At 56.9% G+C, this 18,637-nt stretch overlaps 2 protein-coding genes across 10 annotated transcripts in view; one reads left to right on the forward strand and one right to left on the reverse strand.

Moving 5' to 3' along the window:
- Positions 1–13,167, forward strand: part of CERS1 (ceramide synthase 1) — a 23,044-nt gene extending 9,877 nt beyond the window's left edge. For 4 of the 7 annotated variants that reach the window (XM_057708470.1, XM_057708469.1, XM_057708473.1 and 1 more), the window contains exons 3-8: positions 91–271; positions 2,068–2,229; positions 2,668–2,815; positions 3,037–3,146; positions 11,762–12,175; positions 12,727–13,167. In XM_057708470.1, coding sequence (XP_057564453.1) covers positions 91–271; positions 2,068–2,229; positions 2,668–2,815; positions 3,037–3,146; positions 11,762–12,175; positions 12,727–13,030 — 1,319 coding nt within the window. In that variant the 3' untranslated portion in view covers positions 13,031–13,167. Of the gene's footprint in view, positions 1–90; positions 272–2,067; positions 2,230–2,667; positions 2,816–3,036; positions 3,147–9,911; positions 11,422–11,481; positions 12,176–12,726 lie in introns of those variants that run through there. The other 3 variants (XM_057708471.1, XM_057708474.1, XM_057708475.1) reach the window with 3 other exon arrangements.
- An 832-nt stretch (positions 13,168–13,999) lies between these two features.
- Positions 14,000–18,637, reverse strand: part of UPF1 (UPF1 RNA helicase and ATPase) — a 34,087-nt gene continuing 29,449 nt past the window's right edge. For all 3 annotated transcript variants that reach the window (XM_057708757.1, XM_057708756.1, XM_057708758.1), the window contains 4 exons: positions 17,322–17,483; positions 16,969–17,186; positions 16,518–16,640; positions 14,000–15,838 (listed from right to left, as the gene is read on the reverse strand). In XM_057708757.1, coding sequence (XP_057564740.1) covers positions 16,521–16,640; positions 16,969–17,186; positions 17,322–17,483 — 500 coding nt within the window. In that variant the 3' untranslated portion in view covers positions 14,000–15,838; positions 16,518–16,520. The remainder of the gene's footprint in view (positions 15,839–16,517; positions 16,641–16,968; positions 17,187–17,321; positions 17,484–18,637) is intronic.

Here is an 18,637-nt window from a genome sequence, read left to right on the forward strand (position 1 = left end):
CGCCCAGCTTGGGCGGGGGGGGGGTGTGGGGTCACTTGGGGGTCCCGGAGGCCCTGCAGGTCCCTGATGGCATGGTCTGGCCCTCCCCAGACTGGAAGACGGGCATGCCAGTACCGCGGGACATCGCAGTCGCCTACCTACTACAGGGAAGCTTCTACGGCCATTCCATCTATGCCACGCTGTACCTGGACGCCTGGCGCAAGGACTCAGTGGTGATGCTTATCCACCACGTGGTCACCTTGGTCCTCATTGTCTCCTCCTACGCCTTCCGGTGAGTCCAGGAGGGGACAGGAGGGTGGCAGGCACTGGCATGAGAAGTGGCAGGAGGCTGACACAGGGCAGAGGCTAATGCCTGGGTGGGGGGCCCAGGGGTGTCAGTGGGGGAGGATTCTGGAGAGAGATTCTGGAGTGATGGGGCAAAACACATGCAGAGAGGTGCCACCCTGCCCCCACCCCATCTGTCCCCCTCGGATGGCGGATGGCGCCCTTGGCCGGGTCACAACGCGAGTGTTTACTGAGCACCTGCCACGTGGCAGGTGCTGCTGGGGGGCACAGCCCTGACCACAGTAGACAAACCATGATGTTCCAGAGCCCACTGTGGCCACCACACATGGTCCTAGTGCTTCAAGGCAGAGCCTGCCCAAACCACAACATGCTGTATGTGTAAAACCCACCCGGATTCCAAGGGCAAAGGAGAGTGAAAATATCTTGCAATCCCTTTGTTCTGTCATCTACATGTGGAATGACAGTAGTTTGCATATACTGAATTGATTAAAATGTATCATTAAAATTAATTTTACCTCTTCCACTTTACTTTTTTTAAAAAAATATGGGTGATAGAAACTTTTAAATGAAATTGGGATTAGCAGAGGGAACCTATTTTCTATAGGATGGATAAACAACCAGGTCCTACTGTGTAGCATGGGAACTATATTCAATATCCTGTGATAAACCATATTGGAAAAGAATATGGAAAAGAATGTGTATACATATAACTGAATCACTTTGCTGGATAGCAGAAATTAACACAATATTGTACATCAACTATACTTCAATAAAGCAACAAAAGAGAAAATTTTAAATGACACATACAGCTCATATTGTATCCTTATTGAACTAGCTTGTGCCCTGGTCCAGTACAGTAGCTGCTGGCCACAGGCAGCCGTGTCAACTTTGATTAAACTTAAATAAAATCACACATTCTGTACGTCAGCCCCAGGATGTGGCCTGTGACTCCTGTTTTGGACAGTGCAGGTTTAGAACATTTCTGTCCTTCTTGAAAATTCTATTAGACAGCTCTGCTCTAGAGGGTAGAATCATATAGCACCCCACCCCCTGCCCCAAATAATGAAAGAAAAGAACTAACAGTCTGAAGGTGATAACTGGAAAATTCAGGTCGGAAGATAAGGACTGCAAGAGGTGGTGAGGTTAGGTGAAGTGGTTGGGGGTGACAGGTGAGCAGACTGAAAGGTGGTGAAGGAAGGCTCCGGGAACACCGGGGATGTCAGGTGGTGAGAACAGCCCGTGGTTGTCAGGAGCCTAAGCTGTCAGGAGGGCAGAGTGGGGATGGAGATGGTGACAGAGGAGCACAGCCACATCCGGGCTGAACTCAGGCCCCTTGGCCCAAGCAGCTGTGAGGCGGAAGGCTGGGTAGGGGTGGGGCTCTAGGCTTCTTCAGATCCTGGTGGGGATGCAGCCTTTCCCAGGCCAGTTTGCAGTTTGCAGCAGTGTTCAGGTTAAATGTGTAAACCTGGGAGCGTCAGCGAGGCGGTCATGTTTAAAGTGGGGGGGATCTGGACACAGAATGACCCAGGCCTCATGGAGGGGCAGAGGTCACAGAGATGAGGAAGGATCATAGCAGGCACTTCCAGGGAGGTTCCTGAGTCACGACAGGAAGGGTGAAGGCCTGGGCGCTGCTGGTGACCTAGCCCCGTGAGGAGGTGGGCAGGCCAGATGGCCAGGGAGGACAGCTCTGAACGGACCCACGGGAAGCCGGGAGGGGAGCCTCAGTGCGGGTAGGGGTCCCAGTGTAACCAGCCATCCCTTCTCTCCTGTGTTCCTCCCCAGGTACCACAAGGTGGGCATCCTTGTGCTCTTCCTGCATGACATCAGTGACGTGCAGCTGGAGTTCACCAAGCTCAATGTCTACTTCAAGACCCGCGGAGGATCCCACTACCGCCTGCACGCAGTGGCCGCAGACCTGGGCTGCCTCAGCTTCAGCCTCAGCTGGTGAGCCGGGAAGGGGGTGGGCCTGGTGGAAGGGGAGGGGACCTGGTGGGGGTGGACGGGGCCAGGCCGGGAAGGGATTGGGTCCTAGAGAGGTGGGTAGGCAGGGAAGGGGTGGGTCCTGGTGGCAGGGGCAGAGCCCTGCAGGGAAGGAGGTGGGGCTTGGCGAGGTGGGCGGGGCCTGGCTGGGCGCAGAGGGTGAGCGCTGCGAAGAAGCGAGTAGGCGGGAAAGGGCAGAGCAGGAACGGAGACAGATGGGTGGGAATGAACAGGGTGGGGCAAGGAGACAGGGGCGGGTGGGGATGCGAAGGGACAGGTGGATGAGTCCAGACAGGACCAGTTGCGACCGGGTGGGGCCCCCCTCCCCCCTCCCCCCTCCCCCTCCCCCCTCCCCCCTCCCCCTCCCCCACAGCCGCCCCAACTGGCCTCTCCCTCCTGCAGGTTCTGGTTCCGCCTCTACTGGTTCCCGCTCAAGGTCCTGTACGCCACGAGCCACTGCAGCCTGCGGGCGGCGCCGGACATCCCCTTCTACTTCTTCTTCAACGCACTCCTGCTGCTGCTCACGCTCATGAACCTCTACTGGTTCCTGGTGAGTCGGGCGCCCGCCGCTCCGCGCCGCCCCCTCCTCCTGGGACGCCAGGCCCGTCCGGATCCCGCCCCGGGTGCGGGCCCTTCTCTCGGCCGCCCAGGGAGGAGGGGCACGGTAGGCAGCCCGCAGAGGGCCTGCGGCCCGAGCACACGGCACCCATCAGGAGGGCGGCGAGGTGGGCGACGGGGCCCTCGTCTCACCTCTGCCTCCGCCTCCCACAGTACATCGTGGCTTTTGCTGCCAAGGTGCTGACGGGCCAGGTGCGCGAGCTGAAGGACCTGCGGGAATACGACTCGGCAGAGGCCCTGAGCCTCAAGCCCGGCAAAGCTGAGTGAGTGTGGAGGGGCCGCAGGCCCTGGTTCATTCCTTTAGCCACGTCTGTCTGTCTGTCTGACCGAGCGCGTTCTGTGGGCAGGCCCTGGAGACACGGCAGGCCGATGCCCGCCCACCTCACCCCGCACCCCCCCAGAGCCTACGTCCAGGAGAGAGACTGCAATAAGGGCATGGACGATGTATCAGCAGAGCTAGATGCTGTCAGGACACACGGAGAGGAGGGTGGGGGTAGAGAGGTGTGGGGTCGGGCAGAGTGGTGAGGGGCGGGAATCAGGGTCTCAGTGGTGGGAGCCGTGAGGGCCAAGCCCAGTGCTGAGGAGCGGTCACTGGCCGGGCCTGACGGCCACCTCGAAGCAGGTGGCAGTGGCGGGGGTGAGGGTGAGGGGGTGCCGCGGGCGGCCCAGAGAGCCCCTGCTCTGTTCCTGCTGCTTCTCCCTGGCCTCAAGGTCCAGCGGGGCAACCACTGGTGAGCCAAGCAGGAGATGGGGCCGGGGTTTCAGACCCAGGTGGGAGTCATAGGGATGGAGAGCAAAGGGGGCCTCTTCAAGCATCCTGGCGGTAGGGCCCTCGGGACTGCCAGCCCTGGGATGTGAGCCAGATGGTACCCAAAGCCCCTGGCCTGGAGGGGCCCCAGGAGGGAATAATGGAGGCAGGTTGGGATGACCAGCAGGGTCCAAGGTGTGCAGCGCCCCACAGGCAATGTGAGGAGTGCTTGAGCAGCAGTGAGGTGGGGGCTGCTGAAGGCTTACAGGGTGCTCCCCAGCAGACCCTCTGATTTGGCCCCTGGGAGGTCATCAGTGACCAAGCTGGGAAAGATGGTTTCGGGGAAGCAGCTCAGAGCACAGTGAGGTGTGGGTTAGCATGGGCGACGAGGAAGATGCGAGAAGCAGAGATTTTTAAAAATCTCCTTGAAAGACATGGAAGGGGCACAGAGAACTGAGGGGATTGCCAGAGTGGCCGAGAAGCCAGCAGTAGAGAGGAGTCAGACAGGTGAGCGGGGATTGTGGACACAAGGGGGCTGGGCAACAGATGAGGTCGTCCCAGTGGTCAGATCCCAGCTCTGTTGTAGAACTAACCAGACTTGCTTTGGGTGTAGGTGAAACAAATAAAAGAATCAAAGATGACCGAAGACCTCTGGCTCAAGCTGCCATTTACCGAGATGGGACTCAGAGCAGGGCCGTGTGCACCAGTTTGGGGGCGGGGGGGAGTCTAGTTTTGAGGGTATTAGATTGTCGATGGCCAGCAAACATGAGGTGGGAATTGTGTGTAGAGATTGGTGAGTTCTCACCAAGGAGTCTGACCAACCCTCAGAGGCTTCCAGAAGAAGCAGTGACTAAAGAGAACTCCGCACTCCAGAGGCAAGATCAGGGAGGCATCTGCTTTGCCAAGTCTAAATCTCTAAAAGACCTTTCTGCTGTAAAGCAGTGAACTCCTAGAAATGTCCTTGTAAATGCCCAGCCCAAGGCAAAGAGCAAGCAAGACCCCCTAGCTCCACGCTGCTCCCTGCTGTGTCTCCCACAAGAATGTCCAGCCAGAGTGTGAGCTGGGGGCCTGGCACCTCCAGCCCCAAATGACAGCATTCCCACTAGGATGGCAAAGAAACTCCAAACAGAAACGACAGGGGACCAGGGGACATGCTGCCATGGTTGGCGCCACGGGCACCACCTGCAGAACCTGATCCCTAAGGATGGCTAAAGAGTTAGCACAGTTGGGTATAAAACAAGATAGGATAAAAAGCCACAAGAATGTGGAATGTGCCACAAAAAAGCTGGTCAGGACACCTTTAAACTGTCAGGTCATGGAAAATGAGACTGAGGAGCCGTCCCAGCTCAGATTGACTGAATGCAGTGTGGGATCCCGCACCGGAACGGGGACATCTGTGGAAAAACTGGTGAAATTCAAATAAAGGCTACGGTTTAGCTCATAGCAGTGTCCCAGCATTGGTTTCTTAGTTGTGACAAATGCACTGTGGAGATATAGAATGTTAACATTTGGGGAAGCTTGGGTGAGGGCTACCCTGGAGTTCTTTATGCTACCTCTGCAAATCTAAAATTATTCTAAAGTGAAAAGTGTATTGAAAATGTCAAAGGCATGAGAGACTGTCAAAAACATCATTGGATGTTAAATATGTTACTTTCCTAGGGCTGCCATAACAAGGTACTACAAACTAGGGGGCTTGAAACAGCGGAAGTTGTTCTCTCACATTTCTGGAGACCAGAAGTCTGAAACGAAGGTGGCAGCAGAGCTGTGCTCACTCTGAAGGTCTAGGGGAGGATGCTTCCTTGCCTCTTCCAGTTTCTGGGGATTCCAGATGGTCTTTGGCTGGTGGCTCCATCACTCCAATCCCCATTTCCTGTCTTCACATAATCTCTCTGGCTCTTCTCTCTTATAAGGACGTTTGTCATTGGATTTAGACCACTACGATCTCATCCCAAATTCCTTCACTTAATTACATCTGCAAAGACTCCTCTTCCAAATAGAATCACATTCACAGTTCCAGAGATTAGGATGAGAACATACCCGTTTGGGGAACACCATTCAACCTACTATAGATGTTAAGTCTCCAATGATGAGATACAGCTGAAAAGAGAATCAGTGAATTGAAAGCTGCAGAGAAATTACCTAGAATGCAGCCTAAACAAGTGGAAACTATGACAGCTAGAAAAAGAATTATCTGTCTGAGTTCTAAGACAGGGAGAGATAACACGAGACGACATAATGCCGAGAATTTTTCCAGAAAGTGACAAGATATAAATCATAAGCAGGGTGAATAAAAAGGCATCCAGGTCCCAAACACATCATAGTGAAAAGGTAACAGAGCCACAGAATAGAAGAGATGACCTACAAAACAATGACAGACTAACAGCAGCAAGGCAGGCTGGAAGACTGTGTTGTCAGCTATCACCTCAAATGCTGAAAGGAAGTAACAAGAAACCGGGACTCTTGTACACAACTTTAAAAACAATCACTCAAGGGACTTCCTTGGTGGTCCAGTGGGTAGAACTCTGTGCTCCCAATGCAGGAGGCCCGGGTTCAATTCCTGGTTGGGGAACTAGATCCCGCATGCACGCCACAACTAAAAAGATCCTGTGTGCTGCAGCTAAGACCTGGCACAGCCAAAATAAATATATTTTAAAAAATTAAAAACAAAAAAAATTAAAAAATAAAAAATTTTTTAAAAATTGAAACAAGAGAAAGGATACCTGTTGGCTTGTATGAGATCCTGGGTTTGGTCCCCGGCATGCCCACCAAGAGAGAAAAAAAAAAAAAAGATATCTACAGGAACAAAAACTAAGAAGGCTTACCACTCACAGATCTTCTCTAGGAGAATATTTTAGAAAACAAGAAAACTACCCCAAGAGACAGATCAGCAGAGAAATTGATGCATACCTGGGTAAAGTTTTTGAAATGCCCAATTTGAGAGATTTAAAAAAATTAGAGCCGAAGTATTCAACATTACTGAAACGGGTTGGTGGCTTTGCATTTTGCTGGAGGGCAGGGGATTACCTTCAGGCTATATTGAGTAACTTATGTTAACACTGTTAGGGTGTAGAGGGGAGAATGGAACAAAAAACAGGTACAACAAAGTAAATGCAGAAAAGGAAAGTTAGAAAAAGCAGGATATGGGACTTCCTAGGTGGCGCAGTGGTTAAGAATCCACCTGCGAATGCAGGGAACACCAGTTCGATCCCTGCTCCAGGAAGATCCCACATGCCACGAAGCAACTAAGCCTGTGTGCCACAATTATTGAGCCTGTGCTCTAGAGCCCATGAGCCACGACTATTGAGCCCATGTGCCGCAACTACTGAAGCCCGTGCGCCTAGAGCCCATGCTCCACTACAAGAGAAGCGACTGCAGTGAGGAGCCCACGCACCACAATGAAGAGTAGCCCCTGCTCACTGCAACTAGAGAAAGCCCGTGTGCAGCAACGAAGACCCAACGCAGCCAATAAATAAGTAAATGAAAGAAAAAGCAGGATAAGCAATGCAAAATAAGAGGGTAGAATATCAAATATTGGGCGTCCAAATAAACACACATGGGAACTTCCCTGGTGGTGCAGTGGTTAAGAATCCGCTTGCCAGTACAGGGGACATGGGTTCGATCCCTGGTCTGGGAAGATCCCACATGCTGTGGAGCAACTAAGCCTGTGCACCACAACTACTGAGCCCACATGCCACAAATGCTGAAGCCCACGTGCCTAGAGCCTGTGCTCCACAAGAAGAGAAGCCACTGCAATGAGAAGCCTGAACACTGCAAGGAAGAGTAGCCCCTGCTCTCCACAACTAGAGAAAGCCTGCCTGCAGCAACAAAGACCCAATGCAGCCAATAAATAAATAAATAAATAGATAAATAAGTTTATAAATAAAGACTTCAACTCCAGGATAAATAAAGGTTGCGATTAAAAGGACAAGAAGAGAAAGGTGTAATTTTTGATGTGAAAGGATCCGCACGATGCAGCCCTAAACCATGGTGAGACGGACCCACAGGAGGTTAAGTCCATGCTCGTCATCAGGCAGCTCAGAAGCAGGAATAGATGTTCTTTTAAAGCACAGGAACATGTCTCAAAATTGAAAAAGAAACAGGCCACAGGGGCAACCCCAGGTGCTCAGAACCAGGATCGTTGCAGACCATATATGATGACAATTCAGTTAGGTTTGAAGACAGTAAGAAAACAATGACTGGGACTTCCCTGGTGGCGCAGTGGTTAAGAATTCCCCTGCCAACACAGGGGACACAGGTTCGAGCCCTGGTCCTGGAAGATCCCATATGCCCCGGAGCAGCTAAGCCCATGCACTGCAACTACTGAGCCTGTGCTCTAGAGCCCGCAAGCCCCAACTATTGAGCCCACGTGCCACAACTACTGAAGCCTGCATGCCTAGAGCCTGTGCTCCACAATAAGCGAAGCCACCACAACAAAGAGTAGCCTCCACTTGCCACAACTAAAGACCACACGCAGCAACGAAGACCCAACGCAGCCAATAAATTAATTATTTTAAAAAAAGAAAAAAAATAGAAAACAATAACTGAGAACCACTCTGAAGGACTCGGACTGGAGAAACAAATCACGTGGCCCAGGAGCACCAACGCCTTCCTTGTTCCTGCTGGTTCTCTCTTCTGATCCCCGCCTCCACAGGGCACCGCCTGGACCTCTGTCTTTGGCCCCCTGCAGTGGCCCCTGCACCCTGGTCACGACCTCGGTCTGAAGCCCCCATCATCCTGTCGGGACCGCCATCCATCGGGGGCCCTCCCCCCGCTCTGGGTCTGCTGACCTGCCCGAGGCTCCCCCACCCCTCTGCATCTGCCTCCACCACACTGCCAGCTGCCCTCGCTGTATCTGAAGAGCCATGACACACACCTCTGACCCTCGCTGCAGCACCAACGTGGGCCAGGGGTCCTCAGCGATGCCCGGGCAGAGGCTGCTCTCCTAGGACTCTCCCTCCTCCTCGGCCGCCAACTGTCCTCACCAGCGTCCCCTCACCCGACGACTTGGCCTCTGTGTCCCCAGGAAAGCAGGGGCCAGCCGGGTGAGGACATCCACCCTCTTGCACTGGCCGGCTGCTTTGAAAGATGGTCCATCTTCTTCTGAGGCCACCTCCCAGTCCACCGACGTCCACCCCCTTGCCTGCTCAGGGACATTCTGATCAAGGAAAGAAACCTCCCCTCTGCCGGCCTGGCAGCTTCTCCCCCGACCCTCCTGAGAGCACAGCGCCCTCTTCCCCTCTTCTCAACCCCAGCTCCCTCTGCAGGTCTTCCCCCCACCACCCCCTGAGACCCCTCCTGTCTGCTCCATCGATGCTAAACAAACCTGGCAGTCACACCCCCACCCTTTTTTTTTTTAAACAGTTTTATTGAGAGAATTCACACACCATTGCAGTTTGCCCCTTTATTGTGTAGAATTCAATGTTTTTAGTCCATTCACAGAGTTCAGCCATCCACCATGGTTTTAGAACATTTTTGTCACCCCCCCCAAAAGAAATCCCATACCCAACCCAACCCAACCCAACCCCTCCTTTCACAATCTGCTCCCCGCTTCACTTTCTGGTGCCTTCCTGTTCCGTGTCTGGCCTCCCCCTCTCCCAGGGCCCTTTCACTTAATCCACCCTGACTTCCAAATTCCTCTCCCAGCTCACATGGCTCCTCTGAGCGCCATTCTCTGTGTCAGTGTCTTTTAGAAGGAGCTTGACATTCCAAGCTCCTTCTAAAATATCCCAGATCATCTCCCATCCCCACCCCCAAACTACCTCTCCTGAACATTTGTCCATCACAGTTGATGGCAGGTCAGGGTGGAAACCTTGCAGAACCCTAGGGAGCCCCCCTTCTCTCCCTCTCCTCCTCATCCTCAAGGAAACATCCAAAATCCACCTGAAGCTCTGCCTGCCCCCATCTCCCTCACTCTGCTTTTCTCTTTCCCCACCGTGGTGCCCTGAGACTAAAAATTGTAAATCTGATTCTTCAGAGAGGCCATCTCGCCCAAGTTGGGTACTCCCCTCCCCCCAACCCATACACTGTTTTTGAGGAGGGAGGGGGCACTTGGAAGCTTGTGCAGGAAAACAAACCAGAATCACCACAGGAAAGCTCTGATAAAAAGGCACAGGGCAGGGTTACAGATCCTTGGAGGTATTAAACCTTCTATAAAAGGATAGGAATTAAAACAGCAGGAACAGAGCTGAGCCCATCAAACTTTAGCAAAGAAGGATCCCGGGAGGGAAGGAAGAACTGTCAGTGGGACGCTGGCTTGGTAACCATCTTTATCTCGCATCAGCCCCCAGCGCAATCTCCCAAAGGATCAAAGATGTCGGTGCGGAAGTGGAAGCTGTGAAATCAGACAAGAGCTGAAATAAGAGACTGTGTCATCTAACAATTGAACTATGAGAAGCTGGGAACCCCACCTCTCCGTCTAAAGGACCAACAGGCAAAGCTGAAGATATGGGACAGATGGAAGGTCCACGGGGGGCTTATCTCTGATCTCCCAGATAAAGGGCTCCTGCGGTGGCAGCCAGAGAGAGAAAGCATCTTCCCACGGAGAAGTGGGCAAGGGGGGGGGAGGGTGCTCCCAGGAAGGGGCATCCGGTGGCTCCAGCCCAAGGGAAGAGTGAATTAAAGTGACTGAGATCAACTTCTCCAGGAAAGTCTCTACGTTCTCATATGGAAGGGTCCCTGACCTAGAGTGCTCCACAAACCAAAGGGCTGCAGGGGGCAGTCATGCACATAACGCTAGTATCTGAGGATACACAGAAGTCAAACGGTGATAGAACCTTATGAGCCGCTTGGTAGAACTGGGAGTTTTCCGTGCTTTCTGATGTCTAGATCGTGAGAATATATTACTGGCTCAAAAAACTTAATACATTTGTACGTAAACTAGACAGTAGAACTCACTTCAGCAGAGACTGATGGACCATGTGCAAAGGCACGAAGAGCTCTCATAGGTGGGAATAGGAATGGTGAATGGCCAGTGTCCGTGACCATAAGGCTGTGGGAAGATGCTGTCTTGACACCAGCAGGTTGGCCAGTTAAACAGGATGCGATGCCGAGCAGGTGGCGAGGAGCAGGGGCAGACCTGTTGGGTCCAGTAAGGTGGGCCTGGGCAGACCCCCAGAGCGCAGGTCTCCCCCCAGTCGGAACCCCAGAGACCTGCCACTAACACAGTCAGGGAAGATGGGATTAAGGAGTGCAGCAGTGCACACGGGCGCGATCTCCGTGGCAAATTTTTGGAAAAGTGAGGTTCAGAAGACGTTATAGACAGTTTGAAATATGCAGACCGTGCATGTCGTTTAGAAGTTAGGGGTCTTTCTCTGGGATCTTCAGCTTACAGTATTGATTTGTTTTAAAACGCCACATAACTTGTTTTAAGGACATGGAAGCAAAGTAGGGGCTGTGGTAGATGTAGATGGAGGGCAGTGGATGGAGAATCACGGGCTGGGAAGCCTTTCCTGGCGGGGCCGCTGGAGCTGGAGAGGAGCCTGCCCAGTGCGGTGGCACGCGCCTCTGGCCAGCTCTGCTTCCCTGGGAGGGGAGGAGGATAAGGAGCTGGTCCAGGTCCAGGCGATGGGGTGAAGTCAGGCAGAGGTTAGTAGGTGACTTTTGCTCTCCAGCTGCCGCGGGTGGCCCAGCTGGGAGGGGAGAGGAAGGTTTAATTGTGGGGAGGAGCAGGGACCACTTGCTCAGCAGGCAGATAGCAGGGTCTTTTGGCCTTGTGGGCTGGGAGGAAGAATGGGGGCGGGGCTGGGAAAAGGGATGTGGAGGGCCAGGAGGGCGGGACGGGGGTGCGGGGAGCTACGTGGAGGGGGGGGCGTGGGGTCTCCAGGCTAACCTGCGCCGGTTCTGGCTCGCAGGAAGCCGCTGAGGAATGGCCTGGTTAAGGACAAGCGCTTCTGAACCCCTCGACCCCGGCCCCGCCGCCCAGGACCCAGCCCCCCCAAACCTCGCCCTCGGGGACCAGCCATGCGGCTCCCCCATTTCCCCCCGGGACCCTGGCCCTATCAGGCTTCATCCCCGCCCCAACCCACCCCGCCCTGGCCACTCCCAGGACCCCTGCCCCGCACCCTCGAGACCCCGCCCCCGGGATTGGTCCCCATTCGGCTTCAGGATCGCGGCCACGCCCCCCGGGCCCAGGTCTCTCCAGGGACCCTGGACCCGCCCCCAGCCCACAGGTCGGGGAGCCGGGCAGCCCCTGAGCACTCGCCCGGCCGCCGCCTGTGAGGAACATGCCACCGCTGTGCCGGCGTCCGGACCGCCACGTCCTTCTCCTACTGGCCCTGCTGCTGCCCTCGTCACCCCCGGCCTGCGCTCCCGCGCCCCCAGGCCCCACCGCCGCCCTGCTCCAGGCTCTCGGGTTGCCCGACGTGCCCCGGGACGCCCCCAAGTCCCGGCCAGTACCCCCCGTCATGTGGCGCCTGTTCCGCCGCCGGGACCACCAGGAAGCCAGGGCCGGCCCGCGGAGGACGCCCCTGGGGGCCACCCGGCGGCCGTGCCACATGGAGGAGCTGGGGGTCGCCGGAAACATCGTGCGCCACGTCCCGGACCGCGGTGAGTGGGGTCTGCGCTGGGGGCATGGGTCTGGGAGACCAATACCCTGCTGGGCGCCCCGGCCCCGCCACGAGCCTCCAGCGGCGCGTGAGGAAGGCTGGAGAGCCCTGAGGGTCCCCAGCCGCCCCGTCCAGCCCGCAAGCCACCTGGGCCTCTGAACTCCCTCCGCTGTTCCGCGTGGACACCTGCCGGGACAGGGGATGGGGTGGAGGAGTGGTCCGAAGGCCAAGCTCCCTTGTACCGAGCCGGGCTCCTTGCTTGCAGCTGAAGCCCTGCCCCCACCCCTCCCCACTGCATCCCACCCCCTCTGCCACCTCATACCACTCTATGCCTTCCTGCAGATGCCACCTGCCCCAGCATCGCTTCCCCACGGGCCCCAGGCTTTCGCTCATTACGCCCTCCCACCTCCCCACCCTCGCCTGCCTGTGTCCCCTGCCGCGCGGGCTGGCCGCCCTACACGGGGCAGGGCCTCTTCCTTGCAAGTGATACCCTGCCCCCACTCCATCTCCCCCACCCTCCGCCGCTTCACACCATTTGACGCCTTCTAACAGATGGTGCGCCCCCCAGCCCCTGACGCTCACCTTCCCCGCCCCCCCGCTGTCCCCAACCGAGACCCCTCGCGGGCCGCCCGGCACCGAGTGGGGACCCAGCGCCAGCCGAGCCCTCGCCCTTCCTCCTCAGGCGCGGCCACCCGGCCCCCGGAGCCCGCCTCAGCTGCGGGGCAGTGCCCTGAGTGGACCGTCGTCTTCGACCTGTCGGCCGTGGAGCCAGCCGAGCGCCCGAGCCAGGCCCGCCTGGAACTGCGCTTCGCGGCTGCGGAGGCGACGGCGGGGACGACGGGCAGCTGGGAGCTGAGCGTGGCGCCGGCGGGCGCGGGCCCCGGGCAGGTGCTGCTCCGCCAGGCAGTGCCCGCCCTGGGGATGCCGGTGCGCGCCGAACTGCTGGGCGCCGCCTGGGCCGGCAACGCCTCGGCGCCGCGCAGCCTCCGCCTGACGCTGGCGTTGCGTCCCCGGGCCCCCGCCGCCTGCGCGCGCCTGGCCGAGGCCTCGCTGCTGCTGGTGACCCTCGACCCGCGCCTGTGCCACCCCCTGACCCGGCCGCGGCGCGAGGCCGAGCCCGCAGTCGGCGGCGGCCCCGGGGGCGCGTGTCGTGCGCGGCGGCTCTACGTGAGCTTCCGCGAGGTGGGCTGGCACCGCTGGGTCATCGCGCCGCGCGGCTTCCTGGCCAACTACTGCCAGGGCGAGTGCGGGCTGCCCACGGCGCTGTCCGAACCCGGCGGGACGCCCGCGCTCAACCACGCGGTGCTGCGCGCGCTCATGCACGCGGCCGCCCCTGGCGGCGCCGCCGCCGGCCTGCCCTGCTGCGTGCCCGCGCGCCTGTCGCCCATCTCCGTGCTCTTCTTCGACAACAGCGACAACGTGGTACTGCGGCACTACGAAGACATGGTGGTGGATGAGTGCGGCTGCCGCTGACCGGGGGGCAGGTGGGCGGGGGCAACAATAAACACTGCGTGGTCCGCTCTTCTGTCTCCTCGGGTCTTGTCACCTGGAGGGGGGAGGGAAGCAGCTAAGTCCGTCACCATCGACCACCATGGTGGGTGGGGGGGTCCCATACGGACGCCACCGGCCCAGCCTTCCCAGAACGCCATCTCTAGGGGGCCCAACATCTAATGCGCCCGGGCCCTGGGACGTGCCCCTTCGCAGGCCCACCTTCCCCGTTTCCAGTCCCTGCTGCGCAGGTTTGGCATTGCCATCAAGGTGGCTCCAAGTTCCCCATCCCCAACCAGCCACCCCCCCCCCCCCGCGTAGTTATCCAGCCCCAGTGTGAATGTAAGAATTGTTTATTAAGATTTTATTGGTGACAAAAGAGGTTAAAACAAATTGACCAAAAATCAAAATGTTACATTGCCTTCGTACAGATGCTTCTTGGTTTGGGGGGGACTCTTAACTGTTGCTAAGAAGGTGGAGAAAAAAGCAAACAGCACAAAGCAGAGGCAAAGCATTCCAAGGAACAGAACAGGATGGGTGCATGTGTCACCCACGGGGATGGTGCACAAGGGGTCATAGCAGAAACCTATCCAAACTCTATGCAACTACCAAAAGAAGTGCGAACCGAAAGCACTGCAGCAATGGTAATAAATAAGGGGCCTTGCCAGAAGGAAGGTGGCCTGTGTGTCCCCATCTCTCCCACGTACCAGCTGGAACCTGAGGCTTTGGGATAAGGCGCATGGGAGGGGGTCATCAGGGTCATCAGGGCCTGGAGAGGCAGGGTTAGGATTAGGTGGTCACCAACTAGGTCCAGCCAATACCCCACCACAGTGTACAGAGCTGGGGGTGACCACCAGCAACAGTGTCTTCAAGTTGCAGCCCAGACCCAGGCAGAGGCCTCCTGCACCACCTGATGTGACAAACTCCTTCAAGCCCTTCGGCAAGGAACCAACTTATTTCAGAAACTCATTCCCTTTTCCCCCCAAAGTAGAAATGACCCCAACTCACTGAAGCTGTGCCCGCAGGCAGAGGGGCTCCAAACTAGTCGGGTAGGGTGGGGAACAAGGGAGTACAGGGCATTCAGTGAGTCTAACTGGCCACAGGGATGGTGGGAGCCTCCCTGGGGACCGGGACGGATCCTCCTGGCTGCTGCTTTCCGCCAAATCCTCAGGAAGGACCCCGGGGAAGAAGCCACTGGCCGGGGAACAGCCACCTCCCTGCCCTCTGGCCTGACGGCCAGTCCTGCCCGAGGCCCCTGCTGCGGGGCCGAGTCCACAGCGCACGGGAAGCGCTTTGCTTCTTGGAGTCCAGCAGAGACCACGGAGTTGCCTGCCCGGCCCGGGACCGTGCTCCCTCACCGCCCTGAGGCATAGGGAGAAGCCGCTGGAAGCTAAAACTGAAAAAAAAAAAATCCTCCTCCCGTCACAGGTGTTGATCCTAATCTTGAGTTGTTTTGGCATGTTTAAACTTCGTTTCTGGAAGCTTCTCGAATCTCCCAGGTCCACCACTAAGATTTGAGAGACAAACTCAGGAAAGTATATTTTTCAGTATGCCTTTGAAAAAAATCTTTAAAAAACAAACAGAAAAACACAAACCACCATATTTTCTTTAAATGATAAACCCTCCTAGAACACAGGCAGCATGAGCGCGGCGATATCGGAGCCGGCGTGGACAGAACCCGCACTCTGAAGGGCTCTCCCGGCGCGGCCGCCACTGCAAGCAGCCTGCTCGGCACAGAAATGCGTAGTTTTTTCCTGCTAAAACGTAGTCCCCTTTCAATAAAAGAGAAAAAGAAAGAAAAGAACAGAGGAAAGGGCTACTCTGAGATGAGGGTCTTCCTCCCTCCGCCCTGGTCGCAGACCCAGGTGTGGACGCGGCGGGCGAGCGCTGGGCTCCTCGGCGAGCGGGGCTGCGGGGCTCGCTGGCGGGCGGTCCTCCGCGGCCGCCCCACCTCCCGCTCTCCCTTCTCCGTCTCCTCGCCGCCTCGTGCCAGCCGTGGACGCTCGCTCCGTCTCGGGCTCCTCTCTCCCTCGGGTGCTCCTCTCCCTCTCCTGTTGCTCACAGTGGTGCTTCAGTTTTAGCAGTGGAAAACAGGTATCCATTTATTTTTATTTTTTATTACCCAGAATAAGATGCTGATGGACTAAGCCACGTAGCTTAGCTCTTCTGCCGCCACCTGTTGGGGAGGGAGGGAGGGCAAGAGGCTTCAGAGAAGGTGGAAACCCGGGCAGCTCCCGAGCCTGACCCGGAAGGCACCAGCTGTCCCCCTGACTCCACTTGGCACCTGCATCCTCACGTGTTAAACGAGACCTCAGAGGCCTGCCCAGACCAGTGACTTCCCACCCGCAGAGAAGGCAGCCAGGAGTTACGGCTGCTGAGCCTCTGTTGTTCAACAGCAGTGCCCTTTCTCCCGGCATCACCACATCCCACTTTCCCTGCACACAGCCGAGGTAGGGGCAAAGGGGCAGGCCCCAGGCCTATGCTCGCCCTGCTCTGGCCTCGTTACAGAGAACCGTGAGGCAGGGGCCTTGCAGGCACCTAGAAGCACCCCCGGAGGCGCCCGTGCACCCAGGAGCTGGGGCCTTTGCCACCCTCATGACCTGCCTCATCAGAGGGAGGGCTATGCCCGCCTCCCGGCCGCCCACCAGAAGCTGCTCTAAGACTCTCTCTGGAGAGGACCAGGGCACAGAGGTGCGCGTGAAGTTCATGTCCCCCAGACACTTGTGAGCAGAGGCACAGGGACCCAGGGTGACAGGATGGGCTGGCCCCTCGAGGACTTGAGAATCCCACCATCTTTCCTGAATTTTCCTACAAGTCCAGATCCCAGCGAAGACCTCCTCCAGAGGCCAGCTTGCCTTCTAGTACTGGGACAGCCCCGTCACTCCGCCGTGCTGGTACGCCCGCTCTCCCTGGTACGTGGAGTCTTGCGACAGCGCCACATCGATCTGTGACTTAAACTCATCTCCAAGGTAACTGTCCTGGAAGACAAGGTTGGAGAGATGCGCACACACCCTCCCAGCCCTGAGAACTGCTCTGTGGCCAGCCCGTCACCAGCCCCAGGGAATAATCTGGAAACTTATCCTCAAGCCTAAGTGGCAGGAAACCCACACTGGTTACCTCACCACTGGAGACATACTACCCAGGACAGTATTGTGGATGGAATGTTCAAGACCTACAGTCCCACTGCTAAGGTCTTTAGGGGTGAGTGTCACGGGGTCTGTGTGTATGAAGAGGGCTCCCTGGGCTGGGCTGACTTTTCTGCGGGTGGGTGCGAGATGCCTCCAGTTAAAGTGGCAGAGGGCTCACCTGGGACAGCTCAGGCTGGGAGAGGCCGGGCTGGCTCATCTGGGAGGGCTGGCTCATGGAGATGTAGCCCTGGGTCAGGGCGCCCTGAGAGAAGGGCTGTGACGCCACATCCTGGCTGGCCTGGCTGTTGGGGAGGTTTGTCTGGCTCGGTCCAGGAAGCCCGAAGCGGTTCTTCTGGCGTCCCCCACGACCAGTCTTGCCTTTTGGGGTGCCCCGGCCTGAAAGACAGCAGTCCAGGGTTCCTCGAAGGAGGTCCTGAGCCTCAAGAGACAAGCACGCCTGCTCAAAGCCTGGATGTGAACAACCTCCAAGGCCGAACTGCCTTCCCCCACGGGACGCTGCTCAGTGCTCACCTGCGGCTGGCCCGTTAGCTTGTCCAAAATACCCCGGTGGCGGCATGGGCGGCATGACCAGGTTGAAGGGGATGGGAATGTTCATGGCGGCCACATGGCTGGGGCCCGCGCTGATCATGCCAATCTGGTCGTGGGTCTGGAAGTACATGTTCGAGGGCCGGCCTACAAGACACCAGGTGAACAGCAGGCGTCACGTGGCATCCACGTGGGTCTGTGGCCCTCCCCCAAACCAGGCAGTCTGCCCACAGCTGGAAAGGCTGTCGTCTCTTGGTGCGCCCCTACGCAAACCCTGCATCACCTGATGCAGAATCTCCCAACTCAAGCCCCGCCCTCCCCGCCCCCAACAGCCTCCTCGGGGCTGGTGTCTGGGAATGCACCTTTTCTCCCCGGGGATTCTAAGAATCACTGACCTATGGGGATCTGAAAAACTGAAACCACACTGCATTTCTAATTTTTTAAAATAGCCCTTCTTATGGCAAATGTTACATTCATATTACACGCTACCACTGCCACCCGACCACCCGACCACCCGACCACCCCCAATCAAAAGAAAAAGTCCAAGCTTGATAGACCAGGGGATCTCACCGAAGGCAAAGCCCCCAGGGCAATCTTGGGTCTAACCAGACCCACAGCGGCCTCAGGGATGAAGGATGGACCCGGGAAAGCCCCAGCCACACGGGGACTCGCCCGATATGGCAAGAGAAATCTGTTGTTGTTCAGGAACACAAGCCTGGGGAAAGGGGTCTTGACAATTTAATGTGGAAAAGTAGCAGCTGGGGTGCACCTGCCCTCGGGGTGAATGGCAAACACATGAGAGGTCTTAGGCCAATGTGAAACTCAGGCAGATGGCATGAAGTCAAGCCATGGGCGAGCCAGTCATCTTTTGTGGGGGCTGCTGCAGGCAAGGGTCCCAGGAGGCAGGGACCTGGGGGATGAATGGGAACCATCTACAGACTGGTTCAGGCAAGAGGAGGAGTCCCAGGCAGCGCGGCAAGGCTCAGCCTTAGTACACACAGGAAGAAGCCTCACACAGGAAGAGAGGGCATGTGCCCAACCCTGAGGTCTGACAGGGCTGAAGTTTGGGCAAAGCAGCGAAACCTGAAACGAGGCTGTGGGTGTGACCCTCCCACTGAGAAGGCGAGCAAAGGGCAGGCAGGGTGGGGTGGAGCACGGGGGCAAACTGGCCGAGCGACAGTACGTGTTGAGCAACCGCTGTACATTGAGCTACGTTATTTTTAAAACATCTGGTTTTTAGAAACTGCTTAAGACCAACTATTTGACTTCAGACAAGGGAAGCTGAGAAAACTCTCGTTGTC

Source organism: Hippopotamus amphibius, chromosome 15 (assembly GCF_030028045.1).
Source record: "Hippopotamus amphibius kiboko isolate mHipAmp2 chromosome 15, mHipAmp2.hap2, whole genome shotgun sequence".
Taxonomy (NCBI): Eukaryota; Metazoa; Chordata; class Mammalia; order Artiodactyla; family Hippopotamidae; genus Hippopotamus; species Hippopotamus amphibius.